General features: G+C 39.1%; 2 protein-coding genes across 3 annotated transcripts in view; both read right to left on the bottom strand.

Annotated features, from left to right (window-relative positions):
- Window positions 1–396: 396 nt before the first annotated feature.
- frmd3 (FERM domain containing 3) overlaps window positions 397–14,672 on the bottom strand; it is a 52,808-nt gene continuing 38,532 nt past the window's right edge. For both annotated transcript variants that reach the window (XM_058390498.1, XM_058390500.1), the window contains exons 13-14: window positions 13,645–13,769; window positions 397–8,365 (exon numbers count right to left, since the gene is read on the bottom strand). In XM_058390498.1, the coding sequence (XP_058246481.1) occupies window positions 7,713–8,365; window positions 13,645–13,769 (778 nt within the window). In that variant the 3' untranslated portion in view covers window positions 397–7,712. The remainder of the gene's footprint in view (window positions 8,366–13,644; window positions 13,770–14,672) is intronic.
- On the bottom strand, window positions 8,382–13,625 carry LOC131353447 (uncharacterized). Its single transcript, XM_058390501.1, has one exon. It carries the CDS (start codon window positions 11,245–11,247, stop codon window positions 10,165–10,167), a length of 1,083 nt encoding a protein of 360 aa, XP_058246484.1. The 5' UTR covers window positions 11,248–13,625; the 3' UTR covers window positions 8,382–10,164.

The following is a 14,672-nucleotide window of genomic DNA, read 5'->3' as shown; positions in this document are numbered from 1 at the left end:
TTATTATTATTATTATTATTATTATTATTATTACTACTACTACTACTACAAATGCGTATGTAGCCATTTTATAATTAAATGAATGCCATTTTTTATTTCAAAATCCACTCTTTTCTAAAGTTATTATTATTATTATCATTATTATTATCATTATTATTATTATTATTATTATTATTATTAATAAATTCTCCTAATGCCTTATACTGTTTTTTTTTTATTTCATAATGCACATTTTAAAATATATTGTGAATAATAAATCTGTTCCAGTTAAAGTTTTAGATCTCATATAACCACATTCCATATTGTGTGCTGCTGCTGCTGCTGCTCAGGTTTATGAATTTCTGTTGCGTAACTCAGCAATCAGATAAGAAATATATATTAAAACAAGCATGCATGTTTCAATTCGGGAATTTTATTGTGGCAATACTAACATATAAAACATAATTGAACATAGAAACAATCAAAATTCGACATTACAAACTTCATAAGGCTTCGAGTCCCAGTGTTCCACAACACTGGGCTTCTTTGTTTTGTTTTGTTTTTTGTTTTGTTTTTTTTTGTTTTAATCTTGATATTCCCAGAGTTGCATCGTAGAACAGACAAAAGACCAAAGTAACAATGTGTAAAAGTGTTTCGTTAGCCATGCAAAGGAAATTTGCCTTTTCAATCACATCTGGCAAATCAGGGGAAAAAATATGAAGGAAAATTGCATATACCAACACAGTAAAGATGTTTTCCAAAGTTGCATATTTTTATTTGATTTATGAATGACCAAATGGGAAATGTCCTCCTTTAATAGCCAAGGCCAATTAGTCTATCTGTTCGACCTGCATCGTTGTAACAGTGACACAAACGAAGAAAACAAAACTATACATATACTAAACATATACTAGTGAATGTCATCCATTTTGAGCCAGTTCTCTCAGACCTCTCCGCAAAAAAGATATTCAACTGTGTGTATTTTCTTTCATTCAGAAACCTTACACAATTTCTCGACAAAGAAAATCAGCCATTCTCTACTTCGAGCTTCTCAAACATCTCATGTTCAAAGAATAGAAATGTTAAGTTTGTCAGATAAATCTACACAACATACAATGTCTATTAAAATGAATGTTTTGAGTAGATTTCAGGACATTTGTATAAGTGACTACTGACCTGAAGATGTATATGAAATGATATATGGAGCAATATGCAACTTCCAATCCCAACAAAACAAATGATTTATGCTTAATACATAATACATTGTGTTTCATTCCATATTTAATCTAAATTGGACAATAATTGTGATTAGGTTTAGATGACCACGAACAAAATATCTTGTGCAACCCATAGTGGTAGTCCTGTGGGTCAGATTTTGGTCATTATTTCATTTCTTTTTTTATTTTATTTTATTTTATTTTTAATCTAACCCCAAACACAATGACAACAATTTTGTTTGACAACAATCTGTGCCATCATGTAATAAAAGGTTATAAGAACAAATAATACAAATGAAAATAAATGATGATTGTTTATGGTTCCATATATTTCACTAGATTTGACTGGCCGTAATAATGAGTGACTAGACGCTACGATCTCGAGAAGCTTCGACGTTTTTCCACCAACGTAGTACACACTGCCATGACACCTCTGTCAGCTAAGCATGTCTAGAATTTTCTTTTATTTATTTATTTATTTTTCACACTAGACAGAATAGTTTTTGTGAATATGGAATGCAAGTATGACTTATGGAAGGAGTGGACAAATCAGTACTGGCCATTATGTCTATATATCTAGTTTGCCTGGGGGACAAATAGAGAACCAGAGGGCGGAAAAACTACTATAAATTGCTTTTTATAAAGCAAAACGTTTCAGTTGGTGTGTATATAGACTCGCCGGTCATTTTAATAGGAACATTCATGGAACTGTCCAATCAACCAATCATGAGTCGGCATGACGGAGCATAATATTATGCAGATACAGGCTAATTTTTAAAAATCTGGGTAAAAATGTGTGCTTGGTAGTTCTCCTGGGCAAAACAGTCTTGAGTTACAGTCTTGAGAATGATACTGGGGGAAAAGAAAGAAAAAGAAATCATCCAGCAGGTCTGTGATCAGAAAGGCCTGGATGAGAGAGAGATTAGAGGCCAGACTGATTTGAGCTGAAAGGAAGGCTGTGATATTTCAAATAGCTACTGTTTACAACCATGGTGAGCAGAAAAGCATCTCAAAATGCACAGCATGTTGGAAAAAACCCTCTTCCTTGGGCATCACCTCATGGTTTACAGTAACTGAAGATGCTAGTGATGAGAGAACGCAACAGCTCATGGCTGAAACAGTGGCTAATAACTTGCTGAATTTTTGTTGAGGTCTTATTATAATGGATTATATGAAGAATAATAACCACAAACTTGTTCTTAATCTGTATTAATGTGCTTATCTAGCAAACTAGCTCGGCTCACACCTTAGCTAAAGTGGTTAGCTACCACTTTTTAATCCTAGTAGTTTTTCCAGGCATCTGTTTGGAAAGGACGATGTAGCTTTTACTCACCCAGTTGGTTAGTTAATGTATGTATGATTTGTCCACCCCTGTGTGGAATACACGTGTTTTAGCTTTTAGCTACAGTATAAACATTAGGTTTTTAGCCCTAAGTTGTCTTGTTTCGCTGGTCATGAGGTAACACACAAAAGCACAAGCATAGCATTAACTGCATTACTACTGCTACTGATTTTTTTGATTTTTTTAAATCAATTATTTTATTTATTATTTTTTTTAACAAGAATGAAGAGCAGCAATCATAAGATCTTAAGACTTAATGAAGCTAACGAGCATCAGGAGATCGATCTTAAGACGATCTTTGTCTAAAACTACAAACAAACGTCTGAGATCGTCTGATCCGAGTTCAATCCAAACCGGAAAGACTCTATTGACAACTTGAGGTACGACAAGATCCACTTCTACACTTCTGCTCGTGTACAATGTACAAATGGCATGCAAATACTTACAAGGATGATTACACAAGATCTGAGACATCGATGATAATGGTGTGTATATATATATATATATATACATATGTATTTTTTTTCCACAGTATTTACAGACAGAAGCATGCGGTCCAACTCAGTAGTTCAACACACGACTAGCAAAATGAAGGTGTTCGAAATGCACGAACGTTCACATAAGTCAGGATATGTTTCGTAACGAAACCAAAGATCATCTAGAGTCACAGTAATTTATGCTGGAGAACTGATCATTTACAATTATAGTCACGATACATATGAAGTGATATGCGTAATGCTCGGAGTATTTATATGTACACGTATGTAACGGCTTATCCACCACTGATGAGCTGTAAATGACATAGCCATGAATACGATACTTGCTTTAACACGATGCGTATGCGCATGTTTAGATTTGCTGCAATTAAGTATACACTAGGCTGTGTGCAGATCCTTCAGTAAGTCTCGTGCGGTCCTGAGAATGCCGTTCAGCGCTGTATATATACCACACGCACACGTCATCACCTCTCTATGGCGTGATAGTATGACGTCGACTATTAGGAAAATGTCTTTAGCCCTTGTGTTACCCTCTCCTCTATTCTGAATCACTTTACATTAAGGCGCCCAACATCTGAATGACTCACTGGAATATTTATACAGTACATGAATTTTTGAATAATATTTCGATTCTGTTTTTAAATGACTGATATCTTGAAATCTTTTGGAGCAAAATGGACTAAATGCTTGAGAGAAAGTTGTTTAATCAGATTGGACTGGACAGACATCTAGCAGGAATGGACAAATCGGTACTCAGGACAAGGAGATTCTGGGCTATTGGTATTTTTATTCACAAAAAAAAAACCTGTCCTATTTATGACTGTCTTTTGTGTATAACTTGTGTGTTTAATTGTAATAGTGTAGATTAGTCATTACAAAATAAAAGTCATCTTAGCACGTGAAAATATCTTAAGTATAGTCAGGTTTATCCAGTAATTCCCATTTTAAAATAGCAATAAACCAAAAAAAAAGATTTTTTTATATATCTATAATTAAGATTTTTATTTCAAGCTTGAAATTGTCTTCAATTAGCAAATTTGCTTAGAAATTAAGGCTAAACATTTCTTTTCCAAAAGAACAAGAATGTTTTAAGCATAATATTAGTACAACATTGACTAGAATAATCTTATATTTTGGATTATTGTGAATGATGTTATATTTTGGATTATCTTCTAAAAGAAAATGCTAGCTAAATGTGACTATATTCAAGGTATTTCCATAATTTTTTGCATTGTGCCACACCACAAACATGGGCCAGTCATTAGCCAAAACAAATTACAGAGGATCTTTTTCTGATGTAGACAATAAAAACTCAAGCCAGGTACCAGGGAACGTGAAGGCTAACAGAGTTTATCTCTGAAACAGTGATGTGCCGTTCACAAACGATTCATTCATTTTGAACAGATCCTTAATGACTCTAGTCGTCTAAGAGAGCGATTCGTTCATTTTGTATTGACCTGGATCTTACAGGTTCTGTGTGGGAAACATGATTAGTCCATCTCTCGAGTCCTTCGTTCGTTCATCACATGACCACTTCCTGACTCGGTATCTTACAGTCAATAACGCTAATGTAATGTTGTATGATATTTATGACAGTTCTGTTCTCGTTCCTGTCAGTCTCCTTTTGGCCTTGGTCGATTTATAGTTCTGTCTTATTCTGAACGTGATCAACGTTTGCGTAAGTTGAAGTAATTGCGGAACACTGTAATTATATTCTGCTGAAATGAACGAAATGACTCGAGAAAAGATGAGTTCATTTTGCTGAACGAGATTCAAAGATCTGAGTCAGTAAAACGATCTGGACTTCAAACACATGAAAGCCAGCCAACTGTGTTTCAAGCCGCTGTTCAGAGTGGCGAACGCTCTCCGTCTACTTCCGCATACGCGAGCTCACAAACGCTCATGATTGGCTAGTGTCGCTGTGATTGACAGGACAGTGAGAGTAACAACATCCCGCCCACCCAGAGACCATGCCCAACGGTTGTAGCGTTGATGATCGTGATCGTTGTCAAGCTCGCAAACAGAATGTGTTTCACTTTGTTGTACTAGACAAACTAGCTAATTATATAAGGTCTGGGGAGCTTAATGGAGCTTTTTCTTGAACAGATGAATGAATGATTTGTCCACTCCTGTATTTCAGTCTGACTTTTGCATAATGTACAGTGATCCATCTCACTAATTCTACCTCCTACATACACCCTAAAGGCATATGGACTGGCTTTGACCTCTTGTAACCTGATATTTATTCTGTCCTGTACAAACATCCTCTCGTTCCTCACCATGCAAATATCTGCTTATGACATCACATAATCTGAAAAAAAGATCTTTTTTTTTTCCTTTTGTTTTTTTAATATTGTGCTATTCCTGTATAAGAAAAATCCACAGCAAAATCATGTAATTGTCAGAAAAATATTTCACTTTTCTTCCACTGCCCGGCCTGATTAAGTCTGTTTAAATAAAATAGCTCAGTTGTTTTCTTTTTTCTTTTTTTCTTTTGCTGAAAAATAGCAGTAAAAGTAAGCTTTACATAAAAATGTATAAAATGTTTAAAAACAGATTTGAGCACATTTCTCTTATCCTTCCTGTATTCTTGAATATACAGAAGAATCTAAATGCTGTGGCTTTAAGGAAGGAGGAAGGGAAGGTTTGTCTCAGGCTCGTCTCGAGAGTCTGTCATTGAGCGAAGCCGTCGATTATTACAGTAACCTTAAAGGGAGAACCAAACGATCCGGTATGAGGGGTTATGTGTGTTTGCTACAGAAGAGTAATTGGATGCATATGAAATGTGCTAATTCATCCTAACGTGGATTTTTCTACTGGTAGCTACTGGTTGAATTAGAACTTCAGAGCTTTAATTAACAGGATACTGCCATGCTGAGATGATTTGAATGCATGAGACAATGATCTCCTTCGACAGCACTAAAGAGATGCACCGATCCAATACCGAGTATCAGTATCAGGCTGATATTGGACCTGAAACATTTTGGCATTTTATACCTTTTGTGCAGTTTTCAAAAGAAGCATACCCAAAACCAGCTCGGTTACTATGACGATGCCAGAGTTTTTACTGGCCCAGCGTCCCAATTCGCCTACAATTGGCTTAAACAGGATCCGAAATCAGAATTAGTGTGTCCTACGTCGTATTATGTAAAAATGACCATCTCAAAGACCCAAAGTACCCATGTAGATCTGTGGACACTTTTTCCACCCCCAGTCATTTGAGGGATTTTGTGTTTTTTATTGTTTTGTGACAGTAGGTTTTCAGAAAATGGAAAATAAACCGAGGGAATGGTTAATAAATTAGCATACGTGGTATAAGGAATGATGAAGGACAGGAAGCTGAAGTGCGGCGAGTGAGCGTAACTAGGCAACAGCGTTCTCTTCCATTACATGACATGTTAGTGTGTCCCTGTACTTGCATACTCTTTTGCAACCCAAAAGAGTACACACTTTTAGTTAATAGTACAAGTAGGCGAATTGGGATTGGTTAGAAAAATTTGGAAAATGACCCAAGAACATTCTGTCCAAGCTTTCCCCTGAGCCAATCCTACAGCAAATAAAACCCCACGCACTTTTAATTCCACTTTTCCTATTTTTTAAAAACCTTTAAACAACATCCCAAATATTTGAGATGTGTAATTAACATTACACAACCTTCACAATGCAGTGTTCTCAGTTCTGCCATGTAGATTTGGCACATACTATTAGCATCCTCCCGGTTTATTATTTTCCAATAACAGCATTTCACATTCCTTTTATACCAAAGCAGTTTGCCAACCATTACAGTTTATTTAATTTCCGTTCATCGTAAATCGAAGCTGTAGAACGTCATTATCGCTTACGTTCTAGTAGCTATAGACAGTCTTTCCGTCATTAGCCACCATTTTTTTGCTCTTTTAACCATAGTAAGAACAATTATGTAGCTTGTCGTGTTACTGCCAACCCCTTCATCCTGAAGACACTTCAAATTATAGCTCAAACTGTGACACTTGAGACTCCTTCTGAATAAATGTCTCATGACAGAAGACTCCAACAATCACAGACGTTTTTATCCATTTATGTGGAACAGCCACATTAAAAGTCTTCATAAATTACCTGTTACTATAGACTACTACACTATACTATTATAACCTGGGGTTTGAAGAACTGCTGCTGTTATTTATAGCTTCTGACCAATCAGGATTGAGAATTTGTCAGAGATGTGGTATAAAAATGGTTTTAAAGTTAGAATTGAAGTCATAAGATACTATAATATCAGTATCTCCTAAATATCAGCGAGAATTACAGCTCTGATATCAGTATTGGATTGATGATGAAATGAAGAAATTTGATCGGTGCATCCCTTCTTGAAGCTTTCTGCAGACTGATTAGCTGCTGTTGTTTTTTTTGTTTTTTTTTGCTACAGTTCTATTCTACTCATTCACTGCTACCTCTGCAACTTCGCCTGGAACGTGTTCGAGTTGCAGCTCAGCATTTGCAGTTCCTCTACTATTCATGGCTTTGCATACAGTTACAGTTGAGGGTGAATCCAGCCTGAGGGTGCGAGTTAAAAAAATAAACAGCATGATATACGAGAGCAAACCTTCCTTCCTGATCGGTTCATTCCCTTCAGCGTGTCCCAATAGTTCATCCCTGCTGATGGAGGGCCTTGCAGCCGTATACTGTTAGATGTTAACATCAGTCTCCCCACAGATGCTCTGTCAGGAGCTCGAGTTTGTAGCAGAGCCAGCGACGCAGCGGGCAGTAGTACTCATAGTGGAACTGCTCAAACTCGGGCGTCTCTCGGATGTCCTGCAGGAATGAAACGTCCAGGTCGGATTCCAGCAGAACCAGCAAGAGGATCAAAAGGAGAAGGAGCAGGATTGAAGCTACGGCTATGAGCCGGGCAGCGCTGTGGAGGAACGCTTGGATCTGTGGCTTGCCATTTGATTGGCTACACAGTGACTGACGGGTGGCCTCTCGGGTCAGTTCTTGCTGCTGCTCAGCCCAGAGCTCTGCCTGCATTTCTGGATCGGCGTGGAGCTCCTTCAGCAAGCGCCCAGGGCTTTGGAACAGGAAGTCCACACCAGCCTGCGTTTCCTCCACCGGTGTGGGCATCACGCTTGAACACGGGCTGTACACTGTATCTGAGATGGCATGAGACCCGTCTTCATCGTCCTCATCCATCTCCTGCTGGCTCCTCTCTCCCTCCGTTCCAGTGGGAGAAATGGATAATTCTTCCTGCCCAGTTTCTTGGCCTTCGGAATCCGTCTCCTCCAGCTCAGGGTCTTCCGGCATCATGGATGGCTTCAGTGGGGACAAGTGAACAGAGTCTTTCAAGGCCAAGAGACCTACAGAAAGACAGAAAAATATCACATGATATTCTGTATTGTATTTGGTATAAACACTTTACCATTTTTTAGAACTTGGGCAAAAACTTGAGATAAATGAACAAGGTAGTAACAAAAACATAAATGAGCAACTAACAGGATCCAAAATTACCACAGGTTTTCTGCAGATTTGGGCCAAGTCATGATGTGACATGATGTGTGACCCAAAGTATTCTGCCCAAGCTGTCTTTGATTCACATGCATCGAACATGAGTACAGCTCATCACAGAAAGTGTGTCTTCACTGGTAGGAGTTAGCAAGTTGCATAAAAGTGAAAAAAGCTGCAGTAAATTCAAGCATTTTTGGCCACAACTATGACAAAAATAGTCTTTAAACCTATAACCAATAATTAGCTAATCACTGTAGTGCATATTATATATTGTAGTAAACTAATATAGGAAAATGTATTATGGCTGGTGAGGAATGTAAGCAAAAATGGCCCTGCTTTCAGTGTGGAAAAAAATGGCCCTACTTTATCATCCATTGATTATAGTGATTCTAATGTATGGCAGGCATTTCTGAGCTCTTTAATATGAAAGACGGAGATCTACAGGCACGATCGTCTGCGCCGTGACATCACATAAGCAGCAGTATGAAAAGATGCCTTCAGAGGAAACATGTGCTAGCCTTCACGCTCCCTGGTTAATAGTTGTCATGTCCTTGTCATCAACCTTGCTAGTGGGTGGCAATTACAATGTGGGAGAAAACAGGATCAAAACTGAATCACAAATGAATTAAGGAATGATTCCTCTGGAATATATCTTAAAACTAAAAGATGTAACCTCAGTGTGTGTGTATGTGTGTGCAAGAAACAGGGCTTTAGCTTGTACCCTTTGGGAAGCACCAGTGTAAAAATAGACCCAGCTGTCGGGCCAGTGTGGATTAAGACAAGTCTCCTGACTTCAGTCATCAGTGACATCATCACCACTCCAAACGACTTTCACACCATGTTATAGTTCTGAGAATAATATTCATACATTTTTTACGGTAAGAGATATAGTATCGGAAAATAACAGGCTATCGCTCTTTAACATACGTAAAATATCCAATTACCTCGTCTTTCTGTATAAATGGAAGAAATATTTCTTTAAGGCTTAAGATAATATAATAAACTGTAAGTCAGTATACGGAGATCATACTGAATTCCAGTGTATCATCTACATTTAAAAGCCAAAAGAGCAAATGTAATATTAATCCCACTAAATGGGGTCATTCTTGCTGTAATGTTGCATTACACAGCAGTCAAGATCCGAACACAAGAGGGAACCTGTCACCATAGCGACACAAACCAGGGAAGACATACACATATTTGAACACAGCAGGAGGAGGAGAGTCAGCAGTCCATCGCTGATTGGTGTCATGGCAACAGTAAGAGTCAACAAAGACCAAGTGTGTGTGGGTGACTTTTTTCGAGGATGTGAACGGGCCAGTAAAGAAAAGGAACAGCTGTCGCCCAGGCGGCTTTTCAGCGAAAGAATTTCAAAGGTTGACATTGGCGTCATTTCTTTGCCCACTTGCTTGCTATTATTTAAGAAGTCTGAAGACCGAGATTATGACAAAACCTGTGCTTAGCACCAGGGAAACCACAAAAGGTCTTGTACTTCTCAAATTCACCCAACCAAACCTCCAACCTGCTCTGACCTTTCAGAGACCAAACATTTTTGTTACTACTTACTCTTTTATGACCTAACTTTACAACGGTGCCAAGTTCACCCTGACAAAGGGAACAAACAATATCTGAATAGGAGTTTATTTGAAAGCTAATACAAATCAACAATGATGAGACTAGTATCCAGTAAGAGATTATCCTCCTCATAATCATCATATGCTTCCTTACCACTTCCTGTGATTCGTTCCCCATGGCCGAGCAGCCTCACATACACATCCCGAGCCGTGTGATTGGCCATGCGCAGCTGCAGATTGTGACGTGTGGTGATCCTCACGTGGCATCTCAGGCTGTCCATCCGCTGCCTGGCATTCAAAACCTCCATATTCACATTGTCCTCAAGGACCGTTCCATGAGCTTCCTTCAATTCCCAACCATTCTCATTTATGTTCACACTGCCCTTCAGAGCCTCATCTAGAGTCTTGCCCATGTCGACATTATCCTCCATCTTGTTTCGTACCTTATCTATGGCTACAGCCTTTTCCGGAACTTCATCTATAACCCTTTCCACACTGTCCTCTACAACCGTGTCATAAATCTCAGTCACATCGACATTGCCCTTTACAAAATTGTCTTCAGGTGAGTGATCCACATCATGCTTCAGAACCTTGTGTTGAAACTTGTCCATCTCCACACCACCTTTTAGAATTTCGTCTTGAATCTTGTCTGCATCCATGCTACCCTCTAAAACTCGAACTTGGTCCATGTCCAAACCTCCCTCCAAAAACTTGTCCACTTCAACACCACCTTTGTCTTCAATCTTGTTCACCTCCATTCCACCATCCAGAACCTTGTCTCGAACCTTGTCTCTATCCACACTATCCTCCAGAATCTTGCCTTGAAACTTGTCTTTGTCAGAACCATCCTCCAGAACCACAGCTTGGACCTTGATGACATCCATACCGCCATCCAGAACGTCATTTTGAGCCTTGACCACATCATTACTTGACTCCAGAATCTCATGTTGAAATTGACCCACTCCCACACCTTCAAGAGTTTGATCTCTGCCCATGTAAACACGCTCCTCCAGTATATGGCTCTGACCCTTGCCAACATCTATAGTACCCTCCAGAACCTCATCCTCATCCATTCCTCTTTGTAGAACCATGTCTATCTCCACATCTCCCAACAAAACCCAGTCTAGTTCCTCCTTCTTCCCCACTCCCTGCTCCTCCATTACCACTCTGTGGTTGCTCCTTCTCGACCCTGAGCTTCTGGTCTGGTGTAAAACTGGCTGCGGTGAACTTGAACAGAACTTAGCATGGTTATACGTATTCAGATCCACCCACACACCCCTTATACCAGGGTTCAGCTGACCCCTGCTTGCCACTGAATGGCTGAGATGTCAGCAGTGTTAACAAAGACGGGGCATTAGAGACCGGATCATCCCAAATGCAGGATGGGCTATTTTTACAACGTTATCCACGGCACATGGCAGTGCAAATCTCAGCGGCTGATTACGGTGATGAGAAACGCTCAAGGATTGCTGTTAGACATTGTATGCCTACAGACAGTGAAAGGCCATGGTAAATCTGGGGGTTGGGGATGAAATATCAAAACTTATAAATAAAGCCATCAAGATTCATAAATGTCTCCCATTTAAGAGTATTAGATTATTGGTTGTGGACGATTCATTATAAAGACACAGAAACAGATAAGGCATTACTCTGCAGGGCAGATATAAAAGATGGATTTGGAAGCAAACGGAAGGAGAATCTCCACTCATCATATCTATTGCTGGAGAAAATCTTAAACTTAAATAGAAACTTCGTTCATTTTCTGTATGACTCCTGACAGCCTTGCTCTTGGACATATCCCAAACTCAATAGGTGCCATGTTTGTATTTTGATTTATTTGCCATTTCTGCAACTAGGGTCAGAGGTATTAAAACTGTGGGGGTGGAACTGGGGTGTGGGGTTGAATGGTAAAATACCAAATATAAATAACCTTTCTGCATTTTGCATAGAGGGGCATAGGGAAAAAGTTTAAATACGTCTGCCATAGATTATTAGAGCATGCTTATCAATCCACCTAAAATGTATATGCAAGTCTTGGTAAAAACAAAGACACTTGATTTGAATGGAAACAAAACAACAATGTCTTGGTTTATTCATCCTATTCTTAATTACAGAAACAACCCTAATGCATGCATTTTCTTTCTATTTAAAGACTCCTAAATCATCAAGCCCACTTGAGCCAGTCCCTTTGCTGTTTTATTATACAATATATTGGCAAAGTATACTGTTCTTCCTGCACCTAAAGAAGTTAAGCCACGACTGGCACTTTATGTTCAACTGGCTCAATGTGCAGCAATTCTTTACTCTGGTGTCTGTGTTACAAAGGTCTACAGGGAATATGATCTAATATATCAAGTCCAGTAAGCCGCACACACTGCAGGGGCCTTAAGATCCCAGGACATCCCCTGTGTCCTTATTCTCTCTCTCTCTCTCTCTCTCTCTCTCTCACAAACTCACATGCATACACGGTTAAAGTGACATGGCAGGTCTTTGGAAAGCAGCTTGGATTAAATAGCCTATTTTGTAAAGGACACACAATAAATATACTGTGAAAGCTCGAACACCACCACAGTCCTATAATAAAAACTCTGTGTGGGTCAGTGTGCTTTTGTGTTTTGGTTTTATTCCTCTTATACCACAGCAATTTATCAACAGAAATAAATGTTGAGATTTATTTATTCAGTCAGAAAGATTTCTGACTTCTAGAGTCTCCTTCCAGAAACGTTAAATAAATTTCTCCTCACACCATTTTTAAAATAAGTTGTGTGTCCATCATACAAGTCCATTTATAAGTTGCTGCTACAGGAACGATAACATATCAGAAAGAATTCAGTAATATAATATATTCGAGGCCCGAATGCATTATCAACAGCTCTGTGGTATAATTATAAATAAGTGGCCACAACAGGAGCAGCAATGTTAATAATTAGTTGTGAAGGGCAAATATAATGAAGGCTTCACAAGAACATTTTGTGGAGCAACTGATATTTAACTGATGTTTCGGTTTATTTTTAGAGAATATGGAGAAATATTCTATCTGACATTCAGCTATTCTGTAACTCAAGTCCTTCTGTGACTCATTTGTGTTTCCGCCTATCACATCCTGAGAAACAAACTAAATTACATCCCCAAAGTCATCTAGAGTATATGTTTGCAGCGCCTGAGAAGAACGAAAGCTCAAGACTCGAGCTATATTCAGAAACACGTGCGCTCCGTTATAAGAAGTGTGAACGCTGGTGATGCTGCTGTGCGGCTTTCACGTGTGCCAGATCAAGCAGCTTGAAATTAGCATGCAGACACTTTCATGCACCCTTAGACACTGTGCAAGCCCGAACACAGCTCTATTAATCAGAGCTAACACTCCGTCCCCTCAGATAATCAGGTGCATATTTTTAACTCTATGATTGGACTGATTGGCCTGTCCTTAGAGACAAGGACATCAGCTGCTCAATTTCAACTAAGCACCCGAGAACAGAGCATCTCCCACCTGTCAGCAGTCTGCATGTGTGTGTATGTGTGTGTGTGTGTGTGTGTGTGTGTGTGTGTGTGCGTGTTACCGCTGTCGGCCGAGGCCTCCCTGTATTCCCTGTTCGAGCTGAGTGCCGGAAGCAGAGGTTCCATGTTCATTATGAGGTGCTTATGGCTGAGCGATGTAAAGCTTCTGCTCTGACCCAATTGACACCTGCAGCACAATAAGACAACAACAACAATGGGAAAAAGATCAGAGTAGGATTTTTACTCAGGTTGTGAATGTGTGCTTAAGAAGCCCTGAACAGAGATCATGAGTTTGGACAGAAATACCAAACCAGGTTCTAGGAAATCCAGTTCCATCTTTTATTCCAAAGGTGCTTCCACATCGGCTGTGTTAAAAACTGTTTGAATTGTTTGCCCTCTCACTGTGGTTCTTTAAGCAGGTTAGAACCTGAAATGTTTTCTCAGTCTGCTTCTCATCACACTGATCCATTGCAGTAAGAAAGCAATTTGACTCTTGATTTGATTCAACTGCAGGAAGTAAAGCCAACAGTTCTCAATGCTTGCTTAGGTGTTTTTTTGTGATTTTAATAAGCACTTGACTTCTACGATTATTCAGCCATCCCACCCCTTAAGCACCCCTTAGATTATTTCATTATGTGTAGTATGAAACCCTCCGTCCAACCATTTTCTGAACCACTTATCCTATTTAGGGTTGCGGGAACCCTGGACACTCGATTGTCCACACACTAAGTACGATTTAGAGCTGCCCATCACATGTGTTTTAACTGGGAAGGAAACCAGAGTGTCCAGAGCAAACCCCTGAAGCACAAGGAAAACATACAAACTCCACACACAACAACCACCAACCCCATAGGTGCAAGGAAAGCATGGTGAGTACTAAGCCACTGTGCCTCATACTGTGAAACCAAATAGCAAATAAACCAAAAGTATCCATTAAGGTCTGAGTCAGATTAAAAAAAAACAGACGAAGCAGCCTAAAGTGTGTTCCAGTTTATTAATCTTGGAGAATCCTGGAGAGTTTTATTTGCAGAAACGTACAACAATGGGTTTTATTATTAGGAAGTTTTACTTCTTATCTATGGAAATGTAG

Source organism: Hemibagrus wyckioides, linkage group LG05 (genome assembly GCF_019097595.1).
Source record: "Hemibagrus wyckioides isolate EC202008001 linkage group LG05, SWU_Hwy_1.0, whole genome shotgun sequence".
NCBI classification, from domain to species: domain Eukaryota; kingdom Metazoa; phylum Chordata; class Actinopteri; order Siluriformes; family Bagridae; genus Hemibagrus; species Hemibagrus wyckioides.
This window is presented reverse-complemented; position numbering and strand designations above follow the sequence as displayed.